At 68.0% G+C, this 19,742-nt stretch overlaps 3 protein-coding genes and 1 long non-coding RNA gene across 6 annotated transcripts; 1 reads left to right on the top strand and 3 right to left on the bottom strand.

Moving 5' to 3' along the window:
- Positions 1-211: 211 nt before the first annotated feature.
- FUT7 (fucosyltransferase 7) lies at positions 212-1,957 on the bottom strand. 2 transcript variants are annotated; one of them, XM_060413710.1, is made up of 2 exons: positions 1,844-1,957; positions 212-1,775 (listed from the first exon to the last, which is right to left on the bottom strand). In XM_060413710.1, exons 1-2 carry the CDS (start codon positions 1,854-1,856, stop codon positions 736-738), a joined length of 1,053 nt encoding a protein of 350 aa, XP_060269693.1. In that variant the 5' UTR covers positions 1,857-1,957; the 3' UTR covers positions 212-735. The 2 variants fall into 2 exon arrangements, with proteins under 2 accessions (XP_060269693.1, XP_027824112.1); XM_027968311.3 differs by having other exon boundaries at positions 212-1,751.
- A 4,153-nt stretch (positions 1,958-6,110) lies between these two features.
- Positions 6,111-12,011, bottom strand: NPDC1 (neural proliferation, differentiation and control 1). 2 transcript variants are annotated; one of them, XM_027966084.3, is made up of 9 exons: positions 11,722-12,011; positions 8,866-9,012; positions 7,648-7,782; positions 7,386-7,559; positions 7,249-7,315; positions 7,048-7,132; positions 6,854-6,933; positions 6,591-6,687; positions 6,111-6,481 (listed from the first exon to the last, which is right to left on the bottom strand). In XM_027966084.3, exons 1-9 carry the CDS (start codon positions 11,831-11,833, stop codon positions 6,413-6,415), a joined length of 966 nt encoding a protein of 321 aa, XP_027821885.1. In that variant the 5' UTR covers positions 11,834-12,011; the 3' UTR covers positions 6,111-6,412. The 2 variants fall into 2 exon arrangements, with proteins under 2 accessions (XP_027821885.1, XP_042101316.1); XM_042245382.1 differs by lacking the exon at positions 7,386-7,559 and having other exon boundaries at positions 11,722-11,893.
- A 28-nt stretch (positions 12,012-12,039) lies between these two features.
- Positions 12,040-16,174, top strand: LOC121818974 (uncharacterized). The gene is made up of 4 exons (XR_006059039.2): positions 12,040-12,711; positions 15,335-15,439; positions 15,538-15,727; positions 16,045-16,174. It is a non-coding gene; the product is annotated as an uncharacterized LOC121818974 (long non-coding RNA).
- Positions 13,626-19,186, bottom strand: ENTPD2 (ectonucleoside triphosphate diphosphohydrolase 2). Its single transcript, XM_027966082.2, has 9 exons — positions 19,016-19,186; positions 17,564-17,681; positions 16,826-16,976; positions 16,475-16,634; positions 16,168-16,395; positions 15,518-15,772; positions 15,313-15,432; positions 14,311-14,445; positions 13,626-14,207 (listed from the first exon to the last, which is right to left on the bottom strand). The coding sequence occupies exons 1-9, from the start codon at positions 19,130-19,132 to the stop codon at positions 14,004-14,006; spliced, it is 1,488 nt and encodes a 495-aa protein (XP_027821883.1). The 5' UTR covers positions 19,133-19,186; the 3' UTR covers positions 13,626-14,003.
- Between the last annotated feature and the right edge of the window lie 556 nt (positions 19,187-19,742).

Below are 19,742 nucleotides of genomic sequence, written 5' to 3'. Positions count from 1 at the left end.
GCACACGTCCCACAGCAGCGTTTCTGAGCTGGGCCTCTGCTCCCCGCCCCTGGGCCTTTCGGGCTGGGGGCCGTCAGGGCGGGCTCTCTGCTGCAGAGCCTTTCCCTTCGGCGATGGAGGCCGGGAGGACGAGCCTGGGGGGCAGGGGGCAGGATCCGGCCAGGACAGGAGGCCCGGGTGGCGGGGGCGCGGGGGAGGCAGAGCCCACGCGTCCTCTGCTCGTGTCTTTATTGGTCGGTGTCCCCTCCCCAGGGCACAGCAGGCTGGGTGGCACGCCGGGCTCCAGACTGCACATCCGGAACAAAGAGACCCCAGCTCCGGGTCAGGGGCCCGGCTGTTGCCCCCACAGACCTCAGGGGGCATGTCTGCACCCCCGAGGGCCCTGCCTCCCGCCTCTCTCAGCCCCCGCTCCTCTCAGATATGATCGAGGTGGGGACGGAAGGCCTGTGTGGCCGTCCACCTGACGGACCTCAGCACCCCGTACTCCCTCCCTCCCTCCCTGCTCTCGCCTCTGCCTCCACAGAGTGGCTCCAATGTCCAGCAGCCTCCTCCTCCAGGCAGGCTGCCCAGACGAGCCCTGCTTCCCAGTCCCCCACCCCAGCCTCCACGTCTGCCCGGCCGTTGCCTATGGGGGTCGGGTCGGATGCCAGTGGTTTGATTTCAACACCCAGCCCTCTACCCACGTGTCCAGCTCCCCAGCCACCCTCCCCTTCCCCACCCCTCCCCGGGCAGAGCTCAGGCCTGGAACCAGCCCTCAAGGTCCTGGTAGACCTGGCCACGGGGCAGCTGGGGGAACCGGGCACAGATGGCACAGAAGCGCTCTCGCCAGTCGCTGAACAGCCGCACGCGGAACCGATCTCGCCACGCAAAGTAGCGCCGATAGCAGCTCTCGTTCATGCCGGTGAGGAAGGCGGCCAGCTCGCGGGCCGAGCCAAAGTCGTCTACATGCACGAAGGCGTCGGGCGGGGCGACGGCCTCGTAGGCGGCCCTTGGGGGGCCCAAGGCCACGGGCACAGCGCCAGCCAGCAGCGCGTTGCGCCAGAACTTCTCGGTGATGTAGTCCCGGTGCTCGGAGTTCTCGAAGGCCAGGTAGAAGCGGTAGCTGGCCACGGCGCGCAGCAGGCAACCAGCACACAGGGGCTGCCCAGCCGCGCGGCCGAACACGTCCACCCGCAGGTGCGGCGCCAGCTGCCGGTACAGCTGCACACGCCGCTGCCGCTTCTGGAAGTTGCTGACCACCCACGCGGCCATCCCACGCTTGGCCGGCAGAGGAGGTGCAGGCCCCTCACGGGGCTCAAGGCGGCCGTAGGGCACGAAGATGTCCGAGTCACGCCGGTAGCTCAGCACCCAGTTGAAGACCCCTCGGAGGCGGCCGAGGCCGCGGGTGTGGCTGGGCGACTCCATGGAGGCCCACACCCAGGGCTGGCCCCGAGGCCGCTCAGCCAGGGGCAGGCGGGCCCGCTGGGCCTGCAGCTCTCGGTGGTGGAAGACCACGGCGTCGGCGCTGGCCAGCAGGCTGCGGTTGGCGGTCAGGCGGCAGCGGGCCACCCCGTACCTGGCGCAGGTGTCCCCAGGCAGCTCTGGGGGATGGCTGGCAAATGGCCAGTGCCAGACGAGGATGGTGATCGTAGGCTGTGGGGCCGGGGCTCCCCCGGGGGCCGCCCCGAGCCGCCACCAGAGCCAGACAGCAGAGAGAAGGGCCGCCACGGACAGGCCCCCCAGAGCCCGGAGGCTCGGAGTGGGGCTGAGCCCTGCAGGGGACACGGGAAGAGAGGCTGTGTCCTCCAGCTCATCACGGGCCCCGGGCTCCCAGCCCAGGCCTCCCCCAAGGCCAGAGACTCACCAGCATTCTGCATTCACGGCTCCTCAAATCACAGCCGCCACTCCGTGGGAACGCCCTGAAACCGCAGCTGCTCCCCCGCGCTGGGCGCTGCCTGGAAACCCTCTCCTTTCGTCTGCTCCGGAGGAAGGCCACCAGAGTATCTTCCCACTCCCGTCCCGCCCCCAGTGACCTTTGACACCACCAGCATCCAAACACCGCCTCCCCCGAGAGGCCCCTGCCTGCTGTGGGGGGTGACGGCTCCCGGAAGGGCACCCAGCCAGGGTCCAGGACCGTGTCCCCAACTCCTGCCGGCCTCTGGAAAGGCCTGGAGATGACCCGCCAGCTGGCCCAGGAGGAGAGGGCCTGCCTGGCCTCAGAGACAGGGAGGCCATCATGAGTAGAGGTGGCCCCCACCCGGAAAGGGCAACCCTGACATCGAGGACTCAGTGGCCGCCCACTGCCCTGCCAGGGGTGCCACGGAGAGCAGGCGTGCCTCCCCGGGGCCGCCGAGCGCGGGCCGCCGCCTCCCCCGGCGCTGTGTCATCACCCACTTCCCCCGCTCCCCCCTCTCGGCTCCGCGGTGGGCCCCTAGACCCTCTGGCTACAGACACGTTGCTCTCAGCTCCACCCGGGAGGCTGAGGTTCCTCCGGCGCGTTGCTTCTAGCCAGGCCTCTTCACGCCGCCCAGCCTTGCTGCCTTGAGGACACTTTTGTCCTGGAACCTGGATTCCCTGGGAGGGGCTCTGTCACAGAGTTCACACAGGGCCCCAGCGCACGCCCTCAGTGGACAGCAGGCTGGGCCTGGCTCCGGTGGGCTGTGGGGCTGCCACGCCTTCCTTCCGCACCAAGGGCATCGGTCTGTAGGAGCCCCAGCCTGGGTGGCTTTGGGTCTGGCCGGGAAGAGACGCAGGAACCTGGGCTGGGACGCTGCCCTTGGGGGCTCCGGGTTTCTTCCTTCAGGCCCCACAGCCCAGGGCGGGGGAGTACGGAGGGGGTTTTCCAGGCTGGAAAGGGAAGGAGTCGCTGTGTCCCTGACGTGGGCACCTGTTCCAGGAAAAGGAAGGCCGAAGTCCAGAGGCCCTCTCCCCACCCGCCGTCCGCCAGTCCTGGGGCCCAGGCGTGGAGGTCCAGTTCCTTCCCCTTTTGCCCTGGCTCCAGCCCGCTCTGCTCTCGGTCACCAGCTTCCTTCGCCCCAGCCGGATGTGGCCAGCAAGGCCCAGCCCTGGTGCTAGCGTCCTGAGGGCCTCAGGTTGGCCTGGTTCTTGGAGACTGCAGGTTGGGTGCTGTGGAAGGAACTCCAGCCTGGAACCTTCACCAGGCCTGCCACTCGTGATGTCCTGGGGGCCGCCCATCCCCCTGTCCACTCTTGGGCTCCTGGGACTACCGGCCTGTCCCCACTCTCGTCTCCCCGCGAGGACCAGACTGTGTCCAGGACGCGAACTGAGGAGCCGTCAGCACACCCATGGGGGAGTCAGAGGCTGGTCTGGGAGAAGGGGGCACTCTGGCCCCTCTGAGGCTCCTCACCCCCAGCAAAGGCTCTGAACGGTGGTGGCGAGGCTCTTGTGCAACACTGGGGCTGGGGGGCGTGGGGAGAGGGCCGTGGGAACTGTCAGAAACCATCTGGAGGCCCGCGGGGTGGATGTGGCATCGGGCTGGCCAGAGCAGAGGGTGGCCGGCACCCCCGAGGACGCCACCCCCTCCGCCTGTGGCAGGCGCCCTGAGGGCAGCAGGGGAGGGCAGGAAGGAGCCGACACCCCCACAGAGGGCTGGTGACCTGGCTCCTGGCTGCCTGGGCCTCTGCCCTTCCTGTTTGCACTGCCAGGTGGTGGGGGCTCTGCCAGAGGCCCCAGCCACACCCGCAGCCCGCTCCCTTCCTGGGTGGACTCGCAGGAGCCGCCCCCACCCTCGCCTGGGATGCTCCCCGGGGCCTCCTGCATGCCTACCCGCTCGGGGGGCAGCTGGGGCCCCACTTGTGAGAACCTGCTTGCTGGGAAATGGGGCTCAGGATTTGGCCCAGAAATGGGTCAGAATGAGAGATTCTGAGAGGAAAAAATAAAGAGCCGGGTGAGCCTGAGTCAAAGAGAAAGCGGGGCCTCCTGCCAGCTCGGTGCCAGGCCCCAGAGTCAACGGGGTGCAGGCAGGCACTCACCACCGGCTCAGCCGCCCATGAGCACCATGGACCTGGAACATGCGGTCAACCCCGCAGCCCAGCCGCATGTGGCGCTGCTCCAGGGCCAGCCTACCGGGGGGACCTGCCTGGAGGGCCCCTAACTGGTCTCCAGGGCCCAAGGGAAGAGGCTCCCCCTTCCAGAGGCCTTTTCAGTGAAACCAGGGTTGGCCGCTAGTCAGGGAAGAGGGATCAGGGGCTGGGACCGGGCCCCTCAGCCCACTCACTGGGCTCTTGGCCCCACAGAGCCCAGTGCCCGCTCCCGCCACTGGCCCTGGCGAGCTCAAGCAGAGCAGCCAAACTCCTGCAATCGCTGCTCGAACCAAGCCCTCGACAGCCTGGAGGTAGGCGGGTCTGGAGCCCCTGTCCTGCACACACACCTCTGCCGCTCCAGCGGCACCCGGGGCTGAGCCGGGGAAGGCTGTGGTGCGCAGAGCCCTGGAGGGGCCCGGCAGGTCCTGGAGCTCCCCCTGGATGGGATGTGGCCGGGAAGGGCAGGAGGGCTGGAGGGGCTGGTGGCCTCGGGTGGTCTGCAGTGAGGCTGAAGGCAGCCGCCTGCTGTGACTGCTGCCCCCGCAGCTGCACCCGACCTGGGGCCCCCTTGGCCAACTGCCAGCCTCTGTGCACCCCTCTTCCCCAAAGGGCTCCCAAAAGCCCTGGCCTCACACTCTCCCTGGAGAAATGCTGCGCAGGCTCCCCCTGCTGCCCTCATCCCCTCCTGCAGGAGCCCGCCGCCGAGCTCCGCCACCAGGGGGCGCTCCGAGCCCGTGGCCCCTCTTGGCTGGGCTGAGCCAGCCCTGGGAGTAGACAGGTGTGCTCTGGCCCTTGGGCTGCAGCTGGGTGTTTCCTCAGCCCCGCCTAGACACTGCTGTCTGGAGGGAGTCGGTGTTCCAGCGGGGCATGTGGGTGGCCACCCTCTGCCCAGGTCAGAGCAGCACGAGGCTGCAGGGGCTGCAGGAATCCAAGGACTGAGCCCAGGGCTCCAGGGCAACCTTCAGGCCTGGGTCTGCAGGGTTCAGCCGGTGACTGGCCTTTACCCCTAAGGGAGGCCTTAACCTCTCTGCCCCCCAGTTTTCTTTGTGGCTGTTCCCCCTCATGACACAGACTAAGTAGGAGAGGACAGGGGTCCTCCATGCCTTGCCCACATGCCACCCTGCGCTCATTGCCAGCTCCCTGTCCCCAGCCCCTTCCATCTCCCACACCAGCGCACCCCGTGGCTCCCGCTGGGGGCCCGCCCAAGGCCATAGCCGGCCATAGCCCCAGAGACACACTGCTTTAGGAGAGCCACTAGGTCTAAGAAGGGCCAACCCGGCTTCCACTGCCCAGCCCCACCTGAGGGACCAGACTGCCCCAAGCAGGCCATGCCCACCCCCTGCAGGGCTGCCGCACCAGGAGCCAGAGGTCCAGCAACCTCGGGACCCCGCCCCGAGGACTCACTAAGGGGCTTCTGGACCCCACCCACCCTTCCTCCCCAGCCTGAACCCCATCCTGTCTGCACTAGGCCCCCACTGCTCCCTGGACCCCAGAAGCCCCTCCTCCCAGCTCAGTCTGCTCGTCACTTCTGAGCACAAACCTTGGACCCCGCTCTGGGGCTTCAGCTGAAGGTCACCTTCCCCTCCACTGACTTTCCTGCTTCTCGGCAGGGGGCTGGGGTCGACTGAGAGGCACCTCCTAACATTCAAGGACCCCACCACCTCTGTCGCCTCAGCTGTCCACCCTGGTCTACAGGCCTGTGTGTAGCCTAGGTTCCTATGCCTGGCATACAGGGGCCCGGGAGTCCACGTGGTCCCGCAGTAAGCCCAGAGACAAGGTGTGCAGCCCATCCCTCCTAGCGGAGGCAGGGCAGGAACGAAGGCCTCAGTGCCCACTGGCCAGCATCTGCAGTGCCCACTCCCAGCCCTTTTCATCGTACACAGGATGGGGTGTTTGAGGGAAAAGCGCTAACTCCAAACTGGCCTGGCCACGCACCCATACTCTCCCCTCCCCGGCCCTCTTCCCCAGCAAGCAGCAGGAAGACAGGGTCTTCCCAGGCTGGGGTGCAGCAGAGGCCCGGGGACGCACTCCAGGGTCCATCCACCACGGCCCCCTGCTGGGGGGAGGTCAGTCTCTAACACACTCAGCCAAAGCTTTGAAATGTACTTTAATTGGCTTGTCTCCAGTATTTCCAATCCATGCCTGATCTCTAGGGTTCTCCTCCTCCCCTCGATTAGGGGGTTCCACACTTGGGACACGTGCAACAAGGGGGCACAGCCAGGCAGGAGTCTGCCCCGCGAGGGGTTCCTAGCCGCTGAGGCCCCAGCCACAGCAGGCACGCATCAGGACACCCTCACTTTAAAGGGAAAGGCCGGGCCCCCTGCTCCTCCCCACCAGTGTGGATCACGTCCTCGAGAGGGTGGGCGAGAGGGTGGGCGTCAGCCTTCAGGTCACTGCAGCGGGGGCGTGGACAGCGAGGCATGGTCAAACAATGGGTTCCGAACCTCCATCTCTCCCGTCTGCGAACATTGGCATTAGGTGGGCCCAGAGCAGGGGAGGGATCCCCCTCCACCTCCCCCTGCACCCCTTCCCCGGCCCGTACCCCCCACCCCTGAGCCCCGCACTCACTGGGGCCAGGCCGGGGCACTCGTACACCGTGAAGTCGCCGTCTTCGTTCTCCTCGTCGGAGGAGGCGGAGTCCAACTCCTTGGGCGGCTCTTTATGCCTGGGTGGGGGGCAGGATCGCTGGGTGTTCCCTCACCCTGCAGGTGCCAGTGGCCCAGGGTAGAGGGCAGGGGCGGCGGCAGGCCGGGGTGGAGGTGGGCAGGGCTGAGGAGGCGGCAGCAGGCCCTGGAGTGGGTGGGTGGGCAGCGCTGGGCGGGGCGTCTTACCGCTCCAGGCATCGCATCTGCTGCCTCTGATGTTGGTAGTGGTACATCTCCGCACTGTGCGCCAGCCGCTGGTCCCCGGGCTGCAGGGGGTGGGGGGGTGGGGCGGGAGGGTCAGGCCCAAGAAGGAGGGGCGGGGCGGGGCGGCAAGGGGCGGGAAGGGGAGTCGAGGGGCGGGGCGGGGCGGGGCCACGCACCGAGATCCCCGGCGGAGCTGGGGAGCTGGGCGCCTGCGGGGCCGTGTAGTCGGCCTTCTTGGTCAGGCGGATATCTCGCTGCAGCCTGCGGGGAACGAAGAGACCTTCGGGGTCACCACCCTCCCCAGCCCCGCCCCTGTAGACCAGCCTCACCCCTTTAGCCCCTCCCACCTGCCCGGCCCCACCCCGCCCCGCGCTCACCGCCACCAGAAGAGAGCCGCCACCGCCAGCGCGGCTGCGCCAGCCACGCAGCATGCCAGGATCAGCACTGCAGGGAGGGGGTGCGGTCAGGGCAGCCTTCGGGGCAGTATCCCGCCACCCCGCCCGGCCGGACCTACCGAGGGTGAGGCCGTCACCGTGCCCGCCCCGCGGCTCCAGGGGGGACATGTGCACAGGCCCAGACGACACGGCGGGGCCCAGGGAGGGGCGGGGTGTGGGCGCCGGGGCTCCCCGCGTGGAGGGGAGGCCCAGGCCGAGTCCCTGGCCTCGCTCTGAAAGCCCAAGGGTGGCCGCTGCAGGGAGATGGCAAGTTAGCACAGCAAAACCGGGCTGGGATCAAGGGTGTGGGGAGCCAGACAGATGCGCGGGTCAGGGTCTCACCCGCCTCCGGGGGCCGCTGTTGTCCCTCAAGCTGGGATGGGGCCTTGAGCCCAGGGCGCCCCGCCTCCTGCCGGGCTAGCTCCTGGGCCAGGAAGTCGATCTCCTCTTCCAGTCTGGGCTGGTGCAAGCCCTCCCCTGGCGAGGGCAAGGGGCCATCAGCTGGAGAGGCCCTGGGCCCTCCCTGGCAACACCAGCTACAGGTGGCCTTCCCAGAGACGGCGGGAAGGCCCATCCTCCAGCCAGTCCCCAGGCCTGGGTCTCCTCCCCACAGGCTCCTCCTCGGCCCCCGGAGCCAGAGGACCAGGTGCCAGCCCGCGGGCCCTGGCCATCCTAGTTGCCATGGTGAGAACTGAAGCGACTGTGTGTGCGGCAGTTCCCAGGCAAGTAGGCAGGGGGCAAGTGCTAGGGCAACACGCAGAGGCCAGGACAGGGGCGCAGGCCCTCTCCCACCCGCCTCCCACAAAGTGGCGGGAGGATCGCAGGGACAGTGCATCACCCGGGCCACATGGGCCTCGGCCAAGGGGGCAGGACTCCCCAGGGGGTGCAGAGAAGCCCCGTCCTAACCCCACCCCTGCCTGGTCACCAGGAGGAAGGGAGGGCAGCTGCAGGGGCAGGGCTATGGATGGGCCTCCCCGTCCCAGACAGAGGTGCCAAGTAGACGCTGACACTCAGCATCCGCAGAGCAGACCATGTGGCTTCAGTGCCCACCCCCCAACTCGTTGCCAGGGACGTGCTCCTCCAGGAAGCCCCCCCGACCCTGTCCAACTCTTCAGCCCCCACAATGCCCTCTGTAATGCCCCATTACACCTGAAGTCACTCTGGCTGGCACCATCCCAGCAGACGCTGGGTCAAGGCAGCACCAGGGCATTCAAGCAGACAGGACGAGTGCGTGATGGAGAGAGAAGGGGCGCTGGGCAAAGAGCAGAGGCAGCTCGGGGGGTGGAGAGGTGGCTGCCTGACTCTGCGGAGACTCAGGCCTGGGGAACGCTGACCTTGTCTCTCCTGGGGTCACCCTGGCACTTCCTGCTGGGTACCAGTGGCCCTGGGAAGGGTGACTGCCCCAGGCCCCAGCCCACTGCCCAAATCCACACTGGTGCCATCTGGAAAGGGCCACCAGTCCACTTGGAGGGAGACTGGCGAGTCCTGGCATCCCACAAGGTGCAGGACCCCCGAGCGCCGAGGAAGGGAGCAAATGTACCGGGGGGCAGGGGGCCATACCCAGAGGCTGGCGCATCCTGGGCACACAGAGCCCCTGCCGATCCTCCTGGAAGGGCTGGAGGCAGGGCCCACAGACATGTGCACCCGGGGGGCACCGTGCCCGCCTCTTCAGGGCACAGTCCAGGCTCCCAGGACAGGCAGCTGCATCTGGGAAGGAAGCAGAGGAAGAAAAGGGTCTCGGAGGGTCTGACTCAGCCCCTGCCCAGAAGTGGTGCTGTCTTGGCCACCCCGCCCCCACCCCAGAGCTGGCCAAGCCAGGCTCCGGCCATTGTTCTCGCAGGCCCTGCCTCCCCTGCGTCAGGGATCAGAACCAGGAAGATAAACAGGCCTGACACTTATGGGAACTCCCTCGCCCCACCCATTCCCCAGAGTCCAGTGCCCAGGCCCAGGCCAGCTTTCTGCACGGAAACTGTCCCTTGTCCTGAGAGTGCAGAGCTCTCCTAGGCAGGATCGGGTAGCCCTCCAAGCCCTGCTTCTGGCCTCAAGCTGACCCAGAGCAAGCCTCTCACCCAGCCTGGGAGCCCCAGAGGGTGGGGCCCTGGTCTGTCCCATTCCCTCAGGGCTGCCACTCAAAGCCGCCACTCAAAGCCCATCACGACATCCTACAGCCCTAGAAAGCCCGGCTGGGAGACGGCCCAGATCCAGTCGCTCCCCCCCACATCTACCTTCCAGCCCGTCCTGTCACAGAGAGGGGCTGCTGGGGTGGGGAAACCTGGGATGGGGCTGCCGGGCTCACTGGCCTCGCAAACAGAAACCAGGCGGGGCACTCTTGTAGCTGCCGCTGCCAGGGACAGGGGCCTGGGACTGCAGCAGGGAGGCCACTTCTAATTGGGGGCCCAGACCTCAGCGTCCTGCGCACACAGCCATGGCTCCCACCCTGATGCTGGGCACTGGAGGGCGGTGGCCCTCTCAGCCTCAGTCTCCTCTCTGGATGCAGAAGGCGAGGCACCGCCACGCTGCGGAGTCTCAAGGCCTGGGACACTGGCCCCAGCCACTCAGCAGCAGAGCCTGGGGAGCCACAGAGAGACCCAACAGGACCGTCAATCATGCCTGGGGAGGTGGGGCTCGGGGTATCTTGGACGACCAGGACTGGTCCCCTTGGCCCAGCCCCGTCCCCGCAGGAGGGTGACATCCCAGGCTGTCCTCCAGACTTCAGCTGGCCTGACTTGGTTTCCCTGGTAATGATACTCACAGCCCGTTGGCTGTAGGTATCCCTTGGAGGAAGTTCCAGCAGCTTCTACAGCAGGTGGACAAGTGGGCTGGGGCTCCCCTCCCAGGGATCCCACCTCCTGCACAAGTTGGGTCGGCAGGCACCAGTGTCAGCGCGGTGGACCCAGGGCTGGGGCTGGTTAAACATTAAGCCTGGGCCAGCAGGTCTGTCTAGACCCCACCCACAGCTGGCCCCCCCGGGGAGCCAGGCAGTCCCAGCCCCTGGTGCTGAGAACTTGGGGTACACTGACCAGGGCAAGGGGCCTGCGGTCCAGAGCCAGCTCTCGGTTCTGGGCTCCAGGGGTCTCCCTTCGCTCCCTGCCCCCCGCCCCGGGAAGACGCGGGTGCTCCGCACTGACCCTAGCAAGGTCCCCGCTCTAATCAGAGCACAAACGAGGCCCCAGGACAACGACACCTGGACAGCGGCTGGCACGCTGCCCCGCATCTGGGCGAGCACAGAGCTGACGAGCCGCTGGGGCGGCACCTGGCCTCCCGGTCTCTTCGGGGGCCCCACGCTGTACGCCCTGGAGCCAGGCCGCCAGCAGGCAGCCTCCACCATCCCGGGCCAGCCATGCCCTGACCCTCAGGCCTCCTTGGGAGCCTCCTCTGGTCAGGCCAGGCCCCTGACCAGGGGTGCTGTGCCCAGGAAGAAGCCTGCCCTGCTCTGGCCTCTTGAGGCTACATGCAGACCACACCTCACAGGTTAGCGTCCCAGCCTCATTGCATACTGGTCACGGCACTGCTGTGCCTCAGTTTTCTCATCTGTGAAGTGGGCTAAAGGCAGCACCTCTCCTGCGGAGCTGCTAGGAAAAATGGGGCCTGGGTACCTAGCCCCCTGGTCCTGCCACCTGAGAGGGTGTGAGGATTCTGGGTTCCTGCAGAAGTCTGGAGCCTCAGTGCCATCTGGGAAGCTGGCAGGGTCTCCCAGGACCCTGGGCTCATCCCTCTCTGCATGATCTGCCCTGGGGGGTGCCCCCACTGCCAGGCACAGAAGACAGCACGGAGGGGCCCCGCAGGGCAGCGGGTGAGTGAGGAAGCAGAGACTGTGAGCTCCTTCTGCCCTCAGCGAGGCCAGAGCAAGCCCCGAAGCCTGAGACGAGCTGTCAGACGCCCGGGAAACTTCAGACGCCACCACGGCAGCAAAGCAAGGTGCGTGTCCACCGCCGGAGCGGCAGGGACAGACCAGCACTGCGGCTCCAACTCCAGGACGGCCACCAGCAAGAAGGCCAGCAGGCACCGGAGCCGCGCGCACAGAGAAACGCCCGTGGGACCGGCTCCAGGCCGCGGCCCGCTCCGAGACAGCCCGCCTGCGACACCGACCCACCGGCTCACGAACCCAGACAAAGACAAGAAGCGGATGGACTTCAGGTTCGCCGCCAAGGAGCCCGGAGAAGCCCCGTCCAGAGGAGTCCCTCGGCGGTGCGGCGCCGCGCCCTTCCCGCCGGGGACTGTTTACCCGGGCAGGGCCAGGCGAGGCCGGCGCGGCGGCTCGCGGGCTGGGCCGGCGGGGCCTGCGAGGCCTGCGGGCCCAGACCGGGGCGGCGGCGGCGGCGGGGAGGGTGAGCGCGGCGCCGCGCGGCCCAAGCCCCACCCGGCGACCCCCGAGCCCGGGGCGCCCCGCAGCCGGCCGCCCCGCGCGTCGCTCACCGGAGCGGCCGCCGGCCGCACCGCGCAAGGCCGCGCCGAGGACGAGGCCGGACAGCAGCAGCCGCAGGAGCCGCAGGTGCCGCGGGGAGGGCGGGGGCACGGGCGTCGCCATCCTTCAGCGCCGCGGCCGGGGCAGCATGGCACCGCGCGGCCCGGGGCTGGGCGCGGGGTCGGGGCGCCAGGGGACGCGGCGGCGAGCGGGGGGCGGAGGCCGGAGGCGGGCGCCGAGGGGAGCAGGCGGCGGCGGCGCTGACGCTGCGGCAGACGAGCCGGGCGGGGGCGGCGAGGGCGCCGAGCCGGAGTGCGCCTGCGCGCCCCACCTGCGGAGGCGGGCCCGCCGTCAGGCTGCGCGCCCCGCCGATTCCGAGCCCCCCCTCGACCCCGCAGCCCGCCCTCGGGGCGCCTCAGCCTCTGCGACCTCTGCAACCTGGACCTTCTCCAGGCGGGGCACTGGTTGGGGCTGGGTTCCCTGGGATGCCCTTCCCCAGCCGGTCCCTCTGGGGCTGATAACTCCCACCCACCCCCAGCCACCCTCCTGGAGCGGAGGATCCGCCTGGGTCTGGAGGTACATTAGGCGCACACAGCAGGGCAGGCGCACGGGGACGCGCAGGTGTGCCCGGAGGCCGACCGGGCATTCAGACACGCGGCAAAGGCACACACAGGCGCGCAGGACTAGCCCGGCCGCTCCCGGTGAGGCCACCAGGGGGCAAGAGTGACCTGGGACTGCTGCTGAAAGCCAGCTGGGAGCTGTCCACGGTGCCCGGGTGACAGCCTTTCAGCTCCGGGATGCCCACGACGGCACGCACTGGGGTGCACCCCATAACCCCACCTGCTGCCTCCTGGGAGCGCAGCCTCCGCGTCCCACCTGGAAACCTCCCCGGCTCCCGTCCCTGAGAGATCAGGGCGGCTTTCCCCCGCCCCCTCCGCCTTCGGTGCGCCTCTCGGCCCTTTGAGTCTCGGAACTCCGAAGACGGGGCTGGTGGCCCGCAGGTTTGTGAAATGCTCAGAATCTGGCAGACGTGTGTGTGGGGTGTGCGTGGGGGGGGGACGGTGTGTGCAGTGTGTGTGTGTGAGCAGAACAAGGACCGCCCCCGTCCCCTACGAGGCACTGATTAGACAGAAATAGTGTCAGAGCTCACTTCCCAGAAAGTGGGGGAGGGGGGCGGAGAGATGCAGGGAGACAGGGCCTGGGGAGGGGCTGCCCGAGCGGCAGGTGGAGTCTGTGTGGATTGTGCGGCTTGGCCAGAGCCAGGCTCTCTGCAAGGCTCATCCTCCTGAGCAATGGGGCCCTGCGTCCCTCCTGGCCCTGGCTCCCCCCCACACCACCCGCCTCCTGTGGGAGGTTTGCCCCCTCCTTCCCCCCACCTCCCTCAGTGTCTTGAGCACCGCCTGCGAGGCCTGCGTGCCCAGTCATGTTCATGGGGTTTTCCCAGGCACGAATACTGGAGTGGATTGCCTTTTCCTTCTCCAGGGAATCCTCCCAGCCAAGGGACTGAACCCACGTCTCCTGCACCTCCTGCACTGCAGGTGGATTCTTTACCCCTGAGCCGCCAGGGAAGCCCCCTTGAGCACTGCCTGCAACTTAGGCCCTCACTGGGCCTACTCACTCCCTCGTCTGCCATCCCCACCCCACCCCGGCCAACCTGAGACCAGGGCCCAGGTTCCAGTCTGGCAGGAGTCTCAGGGACTCCGTTTTAGAGCAGCCAGCTGACAGCTACTCCAGGCCACGGTGGTGCAGCAAGGGACCAGGGTCTGTGCTCCCCTAGCCTGAGCCCAGAGAGGAAGGAAGTAGGAAGAGCCAGGGTCCTCCCCTAGGACCAGAGCAGGGCCTGTGCAGCCAACCCAGCTGGGGTGGGGAGGGAGGCGACAGAGAGGCCCTGCCCCGTGGACATTCTCTCCACTGCTCTACGAAAATCCTTTTATTCAATGTTAAAAAATGTGTACAAGTAGGCCCTGGGCTGTGACCATGACCCTCCCCCAATACCCAATCCTGGGGTGGGAGGGGGCCCTCAGAACTCCACTCCCGGAGACCCGACTCTGCTTTCACAGGCTGAGGACCCCCACCCTCAGTAAGAGGGGGAGCAGGAGGCCTGGAGGTGAGACCAAGGCTGGAGTTGGGGGGGTGGGGCTGGGTTCCCTTCCCTTTGCCCATCCCAGCCAGATGTCGGCGTGGGCACTGAGTCTTGATCCTGCCTGCGCTGCATTAGGGACAGAGATGTTGGTGGCGGGGTCGGGGAGGGATGCGGGGATATAGAGATGGGGAGGCTTGGCGCTGGGGACCCCTAGATGGTGCGCGCCAACTTGGTGGTACGCGCCTGGTGCAGCAGGAGGGCAAACGCAGCCAGGAGCATGGCGGCGAAGAGCAGGAGGAGGACGACCCAGGAGCTGAAGTCCGTGCCTTTGCGCAGCCCAGGAGGGTCAGCGGGGATCAGGTTGGTCAGGTTCAGCATGTAGCCAAGCGCCCAGCCGACCGCAGTGTCCCCGGCCTGCGGGCCACAGGTGCGGCCTGAGCTTCTGCGCAGCCAGGGCGGCCCTGCCCCTCCGCACCCCGGCCCGGGCGGCCCCGTCCCTCTGCTCCCGGGTTCCCACCTTCTTCTGGAAGGTCACGCCTCCGAAGGAGCGCTCGTCGAAGCCGTATCCGCGGCTCAGCAGCTGCTGCACGAACATCGCCCCCGCACAGTAGTCGGGCAGGCGGGCCCGGTGGTCCGGCGCCCGAGCCTGCAGCTGGAATGCACGTGGGAGACTCTAGGGCCAGCGACCACCCAGAGGTCTCTGCCCCACCAGACACAGAAACGCAGCGCGGGGCTGCAGGTCCCAGAAAGAAGCGGGCGGGGCCCTCCCCTGGGGAGGAGCAGCGTGATCTCTGGATGGCAGCCGCGGGGTGCCTGTGAGGTTGCCGGGCAGGGGACAGCGGCGTGGCCCCCAGGGAGGGGGGCTGCAGTGGGCTTGGAGAGATCAGGGGAGCAGGAGCTCCCGGCTTGGCCCCGGGCCCTGGGCTTGCCTCCTGAGCCCACTTCCGCACCTCCCCAAGTCTGCTCGGGACTAGGCACAGAGAGGGCAGGAGGAGCCTCACAGACACGCCAGGGTTTCTCAGGAATCACCCCCTCCTCCGCGGGCCCAGACCCCTCCATCTTACTCCACCTGGGACCAGCGCAGCTGTTTTCCACTCCGGCCTCCCCCAAGCCCTGCCTGTTCTTCCTGCTGAGCCTCCCCGGGTCCTCCTACTTCTCCCCGGGTCGGGTCCTCCTACTTCTCCCCAGGTCGTCTGCTCTCTCCCACGCTCTCCCAGCCACACTCTTCCCTGCCCTGTCCACTCCACACTCCCTGCTGCCCCGGGGCCTTTGCACTGCCTGTCCCCGCCACCTGCAGATCCTGGATCTAGGGTCAGGCTTCAGAGAAACTTCTTCAGTCCCATCTCATCTGACTGCTGGGCTCCTGGCTGTAGCCTGGCCACTTTTCAAGTCTGATTGGCAGCGTATCCCCACACCCGTCTACCACAGAGCAAAAGAAAGATCGGGAGGCCTGACGCTGGCTGGCAGAAACCCAGCCCCACCCCGCACAGCCCTGGTGGAATGGGGGCGCAGGCCTCACCTCACTCCATGTCTGGTTGCAGACGGTAACCACAGCCACCTCTAGCTGCTGCAGAGTTGCTACAGGCAGCCCCATCACCGTTCTCAGGAAGTCCATCGTGTAGAAGAAAGCAGAGAAGGCCTGAAACGTGGGTACAGTCACACTGTGACCAGACCCCAGGCACCTCAGGGCACGCCCCCCCCCCCTTCCTGTCCTCTGGACTCACGATAAACTTCCCGGCCACAGGGGGCTGGAAGACGCCACTGAAGGAGCATCTGGAGAAGCGGCAGGAGGACGCGTTAAAGAGCTGGGAGACGAGGCCGCGGCAGAGGGTGGGGTCGCTGCTGCCCGCCAGGCTGACCCTGGTGCTCCCGTTGAAGGCCCGGGGCCGCTGGGCGGCGGTGCAGGGCGACTCGAAGACTTCCTGGAGCATCACGTGAGTGGAATAGCCCTGCGGCCAGCAGGGGTGGGAGCCGTGGGTCTGGGGAATGACAAGGGTGCGCGTCAGTCCCGCTCCGAGCGTTACCAGCCACCCCCGCCCTAGGACCCTGGGAGGGCCTCCTCAGAGGACAGAGTTTCTTCTGAACGCATGAGCTATCCATGGCTCCCCATCGCTTGCTGGACAAAACCCAAAGCGCTTGGCCAGGCAGTCCAGGTCCTCTGAGAGCTGGCCCCAGCCCTCCTTACTCACCGGGTCCACCCCCAGCCTCGGGTCTTTGCTCATGCTGGACTCTCGCCCACCTGTCCTTCCAGCTGATCCAAGCACGACTTCGGTTCCTGGAGAAGCCCGCTCTGGCCACCCTTCAGGCTCTGCTCTGGGCCCTTGGACCCCATCTTCCCTGAGCCCTACTTCCAGGGCAGCTCAGTAGAGGATACCTGGAGCGCACTGGCTAGCAGCCTTCGCAGGACCTGGTCCCGGCCGTAGCAGAGGAAGCTGTGAGTATACACTCGGTACCGCTGGCCGTAGAGCCGGAGCTGAACCTCACTGGCCGGATCCTCTGCGGGGCTGGCCGTCTCGAAGGTGATCTGTGTGGAGGCGCCCCCCAGGTCCATGGCCCCCAGCGTCCCCTTCCTTGGCCGGAACCACCGGCCCACCCAGCCGTACTGTGGGAAGTAGAGGTTGGGGTCAGCCAGTGGGTGGGTGCCCACACCCCCGGCTCATCGGGCTGGCCGCCGGGCCCACCTTGATGAAGTTTTCCAGCAAGTAGTTGGCAGTCACCCAGCCAAACACGCCCTCATCCTGGCCTGAGAGGATGCGGGCACCGCGGAAGTCAAAGGGGTACTGGGTCAGCGTCTGTGTCACAGCAGCGAGCACGCTGGCTGAAGCCTCTGGACTGGTCAGGCTGTGAACAGGGAGGGCTTCAGAGTCCTCCCCAGGTGGCTGTGATCCTGCTCCTGGGCTGCTCAGCGCCAGCCCAGCCAGCTGAGGGGCCCCAGCCCCGGGCTGCAGCGGGGGGTGTGCAGGGCCCACCCCGGGCTCAGGATGCCGTGGTCCCCAGGGCCAGGAGGTCAGCGGACAGAGCAGGACACTCACTTGAGCAGGCGCATGCCCGCTGTGGCTCCCAGGTAGAGTGGCGTGCTCGCGTGTCTCTCCTCGGGCACATCCCGAAGTGCCTGGTTCAGGCATTCCACAAGGCTCTGCCCGGCTCCAGAGGGGTTGTCAGCATAGCTAGAGATGCCCCCACCTGGAGGGAGCAGCAGGAGGGGCCTGGTGGGCACCTCTAGGTGGTCCACAGGCCGGCAGGACTGGGGGCGTTTGTGCTCCCAAGCGAGGCAGCTGCTTAGACCGAATCTCCCAGCTTAAATGATCAGAGACGCCGACTCACAGATAAAAGGGCTGCCTGTGGCCACCCACGGTCCGCGAGCCGCCACCTGCCCAGCGGGTATGCACACAGGTGCTCGGACAAAGCACTGAGGGTGCCCACCCAGCCCGGCCTCCCCAGGGGCCTGCCTGGGTGTGCCCACCAGCTCCTCGGGACCCCTCCTGCTCTGCCTGGGATGTAGAGCCAATCTTGGGCCAGGCAAGGCCCAAACCTTCCAGATGTTCCCTGGGGCTTCTTTTCTAGAAACTGTCCACAGCCCTTCCGAGGCCCAGGGATGCAGCCTCCCTCTGGGGGCGCTCCTGCAGCTCCTGCCCAGAGTGGCCCCCTGGCGCCAAGCAGAGGGGTCTGCTGGCTCGAGTCTGCAGAAGCTGAGACCAGGGAGGGCTCCCGAGGCCCCACAGTGAGTGGGCATGTAGGTCGGGGGCGTCCAGCACTCAGGGGACTCTTACCTCGCACGTCGCAGGAGCTGTGCTGGCCCACAATCCCTGTGTCGTTCTCTTTGTCTGCTGGCCACTTGTAGATGAACATGGCCGTGTGGGAAGAGCCTGCGTCCAGGACGATGCCATACTGCGGGTGGGGCGGGGTCAGCCTCAGGGGTGGGGCGGGGCCAGCCTCAGGGGTGGGGCGGGGCGTGAAGCCATGCCCTGTGGCTCTCTCAGCTATCTGGCCCACCCTGCCCGACCCTGTGTCCAGACTGGAAGCTTCAGAATGAAGTTCTGAGGCTCCGAGAAGGCTGAGGACAACCGCGGGGACACAGCTTGGCGGGCAGAGATGGGGTGGAGGTGGAGGGCCATCGGCCGCACCCCCGCTGACTGCAGGAGCCTCCTGAGGGGTGTGGTCAGAGTCAGGGGTCGGGGGCCACCCTGGGAGCCCTGGCCGGGGGCCTGAGGTCCTCAGGCTACAGCAAGAGCCCCTCAGACTGGCCCTTCCTTCCCGCCCTCCGTCCCATCTCTCTGACCTCTGCCCCAGCTGAGGATGTGAAATAGAAGCCCCAGGGAAGCCAGGACCAAGGCTGACCACCGGACAATGAGCAGAGGCCCCGTCCTGGGCCTCGAGGGCAGGGCCAGGGGGGCACCATCCTGCAGAGCTGCTGGAACACCACAGGGGCCTTGCCTGTAGGTTGGAAGACGCCAGCACCCAGCTTGCCAGAGCCACTTTCCCCGCACCTGCCCCGGGGGCCTGCGTTCCAGCAAGGGGCGCCTGCTGGGGTCCCTGGAACTCCAGGAGCAGAGCCGCCATAGCCCGCCCCGCCCCGCCCCAGCCGGGGGTCTCCCCTGGCAACAGCGCCTTTATCCTGCATCTGCTTTCCCGGCGCCTGGGGCCCAAGCACCCGCTGTCCCCCCCCCCCCCCCGGGCACCAGACTGGCCCTCAGCACAGTAGAGGGTTAACGGAGCCCAGGCTCCCGGAGGTCCAGGCCGGCGGGGGCGGGTGGGGAAGCAGGCCCAGTCCGTTCCGACTTTTTTTTAGGACGGGCCAGGGCTGCCCCCGCACCGTGAGAGCCAGCGGCGAGGTTGGGGAGGGGTCCCTTGGCCCAGCGCCTGTCGCACCCTATCTGGGCCAAACCCAGAGGGAGGCCGAGTGTGCTGGGGGCGCGGGCCCGGCCACGTCCTGGGCGCCCTGGGGGTGCGGAGAGACTCCCCGTTGGCCGCTCCGAGACGGCCCCGCGGCGGGGGCAGCGAGCAGAGATCTTGGCACTTCGGCCGCCGGCACCGCGTCCCCCGGAAGCGCCGCTGCAGCGCCCTGGGCCGGGGCCGGAGCGCGGCTGAGGGGCCCGGACCCCACCCCGCCGGGACGGCTGAGGAGCGCCCGGAGTCCCGGCTGGCACGCGGGCGCAGCCGGGCCCGGCTCGGTCCGAGCCTCCGCGGACTGCGCCGGGCTGCCCGGGAGCTCGAGCGTGCACCTTGAGGGCGGGCGGCTCCCGGATGTCGCGGGTGGGGACGCACAGCAGCAGGAGGCCGGCGAGGCCGGCGGCGGCCAGCAGCAGCGGCGGCAGCAGCGACAGCGCCTTCCCGGCCATGGGTGCGCAGGCGGGCCTGGCGTGCACGGCGCGGCGGCGGGGAGCCGGGAGGCTGAGCGAGGTCGGGGGACCGTGGGGCTGGCAGCCGGGGCGGGGAGCGGTCAGCGGAGGCCACGCCCACGGCGGGACGCCCCGCCCACCTCCAGCCCGCCCAGAGCGCAGGTGAGTCTCGGTTGCTGAGTCACCCGCGCCGCCCCTCTCGGCGCCCCGGCCGCAGCCCAGGAACCCTGCTCGCTGCCCCCTTTCCCCTTCCTGTCTGCTCTGCCCTAGAGTCATCCCTCCTGACCGGACCCCCACCCCTACCTCTAAGAGCCTGCCAGCCACGCTGGGCCGCTGGGCACTCCAGCAGGACCCAGAGAACGCCCTGCCCTCTCCGGGCTTGGCCTGGGGTCCTCCTGGGCACGCTTGTTTGGAGGGTCGTGCTTCTGGAGAGCCGGCTCTCCCCTGGCCTGATCCTGAAGGAGGAGGCACTACCAGCTACAGGAACCACGTGGGCTTTCGGCTGGGTCCCTGTAGGGGAGGACCAACCTGCCTGCGGTGCCCACTCAGTCCTGGGCTCATGGCAGGGCACCGTGCCAGTCAAGCCCCAGCACGCTGTGCTGACCCAGGC

The sequence above is a fragment of the Ovis aries genome, chromosome 3, assembly GCF_016772045.2.
Source record: "Ovis aries strain OAR_USU_Benz2616 breed Rambouillet chromosome 3, ARS-UI_Ramb_v3.0, whole genome shotgun sequence".
Classification (NCBI taxonomy): domain Eukaryota; kingdom Metazoa; phylum Chordata; class Mammalia; order Artiodactyla; family Bovidae; genus Ovis; species Ovis aries.
This window is presented reverse-complemented; position numbering and strand designations above follow the sequence as displayed.

Bases quoted from the DNA above. Each gene is read 5' to 3' on its own strand.
- NPDC1 (XM_027966084.3), bottom strand. From the start codon at position 11,833: ATGGCGACGCCCGTGCCCCCGCCCTCCCCGCGGCACCTGCGGCTCCTG. The intron at 7,560-7,647 runs GTGAGACCCTGA...ATCTCCCTGCAG, and splicing joins ACAGCGGCCCCCGGAGGCGG to CGGCCACCCTTGGGCTTTCA. The intron at 6,482-6,590 runs GTGAGTGCGGGG...CAATGTTCGCAG, and splicing joins AGTGCCCCGGCCTGGCCCCA to ACGGGAGAGATGGAGGTTCG.
- ENTPD2 (XM_027966082.2), bottom strand. From the start codon at position 19,132: ATGGCCGGGAAGGCGCTGTCGCTGCTGCCGCCGCTGCTGCTGGCCGCC. The intron at 17,682-19,015 runs GTGCACGCTCGA...CCCCACCCGCAG, and splicing joins GGGAGCCGCCCGCCCTCAAG to TATGGCATCGTCCTGGACGC. The intron at 15,773-16,167 runs GTATCCTCTACT...GTCATTCCCCAG, and splicing joins TGCTAGCCAGTGCGCTCCAG to ACCCACGGCTCCCACCCCTG.